Here is a 1,412-nt window from a genome sequence, read left to right as displayed (position 1 = left end):
AACAATGGATGTGAAAATGGGGCTGGATGATGATGATGATGATATAGAGTATTTCAGGTTTTTTTGCCATGCTTTAAAAGTTCTGAAGGAATGTCATCTGCCCCAGGAGCTTTGTTTTCTTTTAATTTTTGTATAGCTTGGATGACTTCTACCTCTGTTGGGAAGTTATCTTTATCTCTTTCGTCGTCAATGTCCTCGAGTTGGATTTTTGATTCGTGGAGCCCTGTCTCATCTCTTATATTTAGCCTTTCCTCGAAGTTTTCTGCTCATCTTTCTAGTATCTGGTCCTGATAACCAATGAATTTCTAGTATCTGTTCTATTTCTAACGATGGATAATCTAGGTTTGAATTCTTTCCTGTTCTGGTCAATCCTCTTCTAGAACTTTCGCGTTTCTGCTTGTGCCTTATAGTTCTCTAGTTCTTTTAGTTGGCTCTCTATATGCACTTTCTTCTTTTTTATAAGTATTCGTTTTTCTTCTCGTCTCAGCTGCCTATACTCTTCCTCTGTTTGTCTCGTTCTTCGCACTTGGAGTCTTCTATATGCCTGATTTTTCTTTGCGTTGCTTGTGCGTATTCCTCATCGTACCAGTCTGACTTTCATTTTTTACGTTTTTGCTTTCCGATAACTTCAGTTGCCACTTCTTCCAACATGGCTCTACACTGCCTCCAATAGTTGTTAATATCTTCAACTATAACATCCGTGCAGCCTTCCAACTTGCTTTCGAGACTTTTCTCGAATCTCTTTGCTATCTCAGGGTTCTTCAACCCTTCTACTTTAAATCTTTCCTCTTTAACTCCTTTTTCCTTCTTTGCATTGGAGATTCTAGCTCTTAGTTTAGCTTGTAGTAGGTAATAGTCCGTGTCTATGTTCGCCCCGCGTCTTGCACGTATATCTATCACGTCGCTGAAGTGTCTTGCGTCAACCACCACATGGACGATTTGGTTTAATGTATTCCCATCTGGACTTCTCCATGTTCCCTTATGTATAACTTTGTGCCTGAAGCATGTGCTGGCAATCACCATGTTCATTGAGGAGGCTAAGTGTATTAGTCGAGTTCCGTTGTTGTTTGACCCTTCATGTAAACTGTGAATTCCAATGGTTGGCATGCATTCCCTCTCCTTACCTATCTTTGCATTAAAATCTCCTACTAAAACTTTTACGTCATTCCTAGGACAATGTTGTATGATATTTTCCAGTTGTTCATAAAATTGTTCTTCTTTTTCATCCGGCTTTTCCTCAATTGGTGCATGGGCATTTATTATTGAATATTTAAAAAATTATCTCTGATTCTTAGTGTGCATAATCTTTTGTTGAGAGGTTGGAAGTCTATTATAAGGTGCTTTACTCTTTTATTGACTATGAATCCAGTTCCTTATTTGTGTTCCGTTGGATGGCAGTTATAATATATCGT

General features: G+C 38.5%; 1 protein-coding gene across 1 annotated transcript; it reads right to left on the bottom strand.

The window, feature by feature from the left end:
• Positions 1-597: 597 nt before the first annotated feature.
• On the bottom strand, positions 598-1,023 carry LOC140450467 (uncharacterized). Its single transcript, XM_072544111.1, has one exon. The coding sequence runs from the start codon at positions 1,021-1,023 to the stop codon at positions 598-600; it is 426 nt and encodes a 141-aa protein (XP_072400212.1).
• Positions 1,024-1,412: the final 389 nt, after the last annotated feature.

This window comes from Diabrotica undecimpunctata, chromosome 9 (genome assembly GCF_040954645.1).
Source record: "Diabrotica undecimpunctata isolate CICGRU chromosome 9, icDiaUnde3, whole genome shotgun sequence".
NCBI classification, from domain to species: domain Eukaryota; kingdom Metazoa; phylum Arthropoda; class Insecta; order Coleoptera; family Chrysomelidae; genus Diabrotica; species Diabrotica undecimpunctata.
The sequence above is the reverse complement of the archived record's forward strand: the minus strand, read 5'-3'. Positions and strand labels throughout refer to the sequence as shown.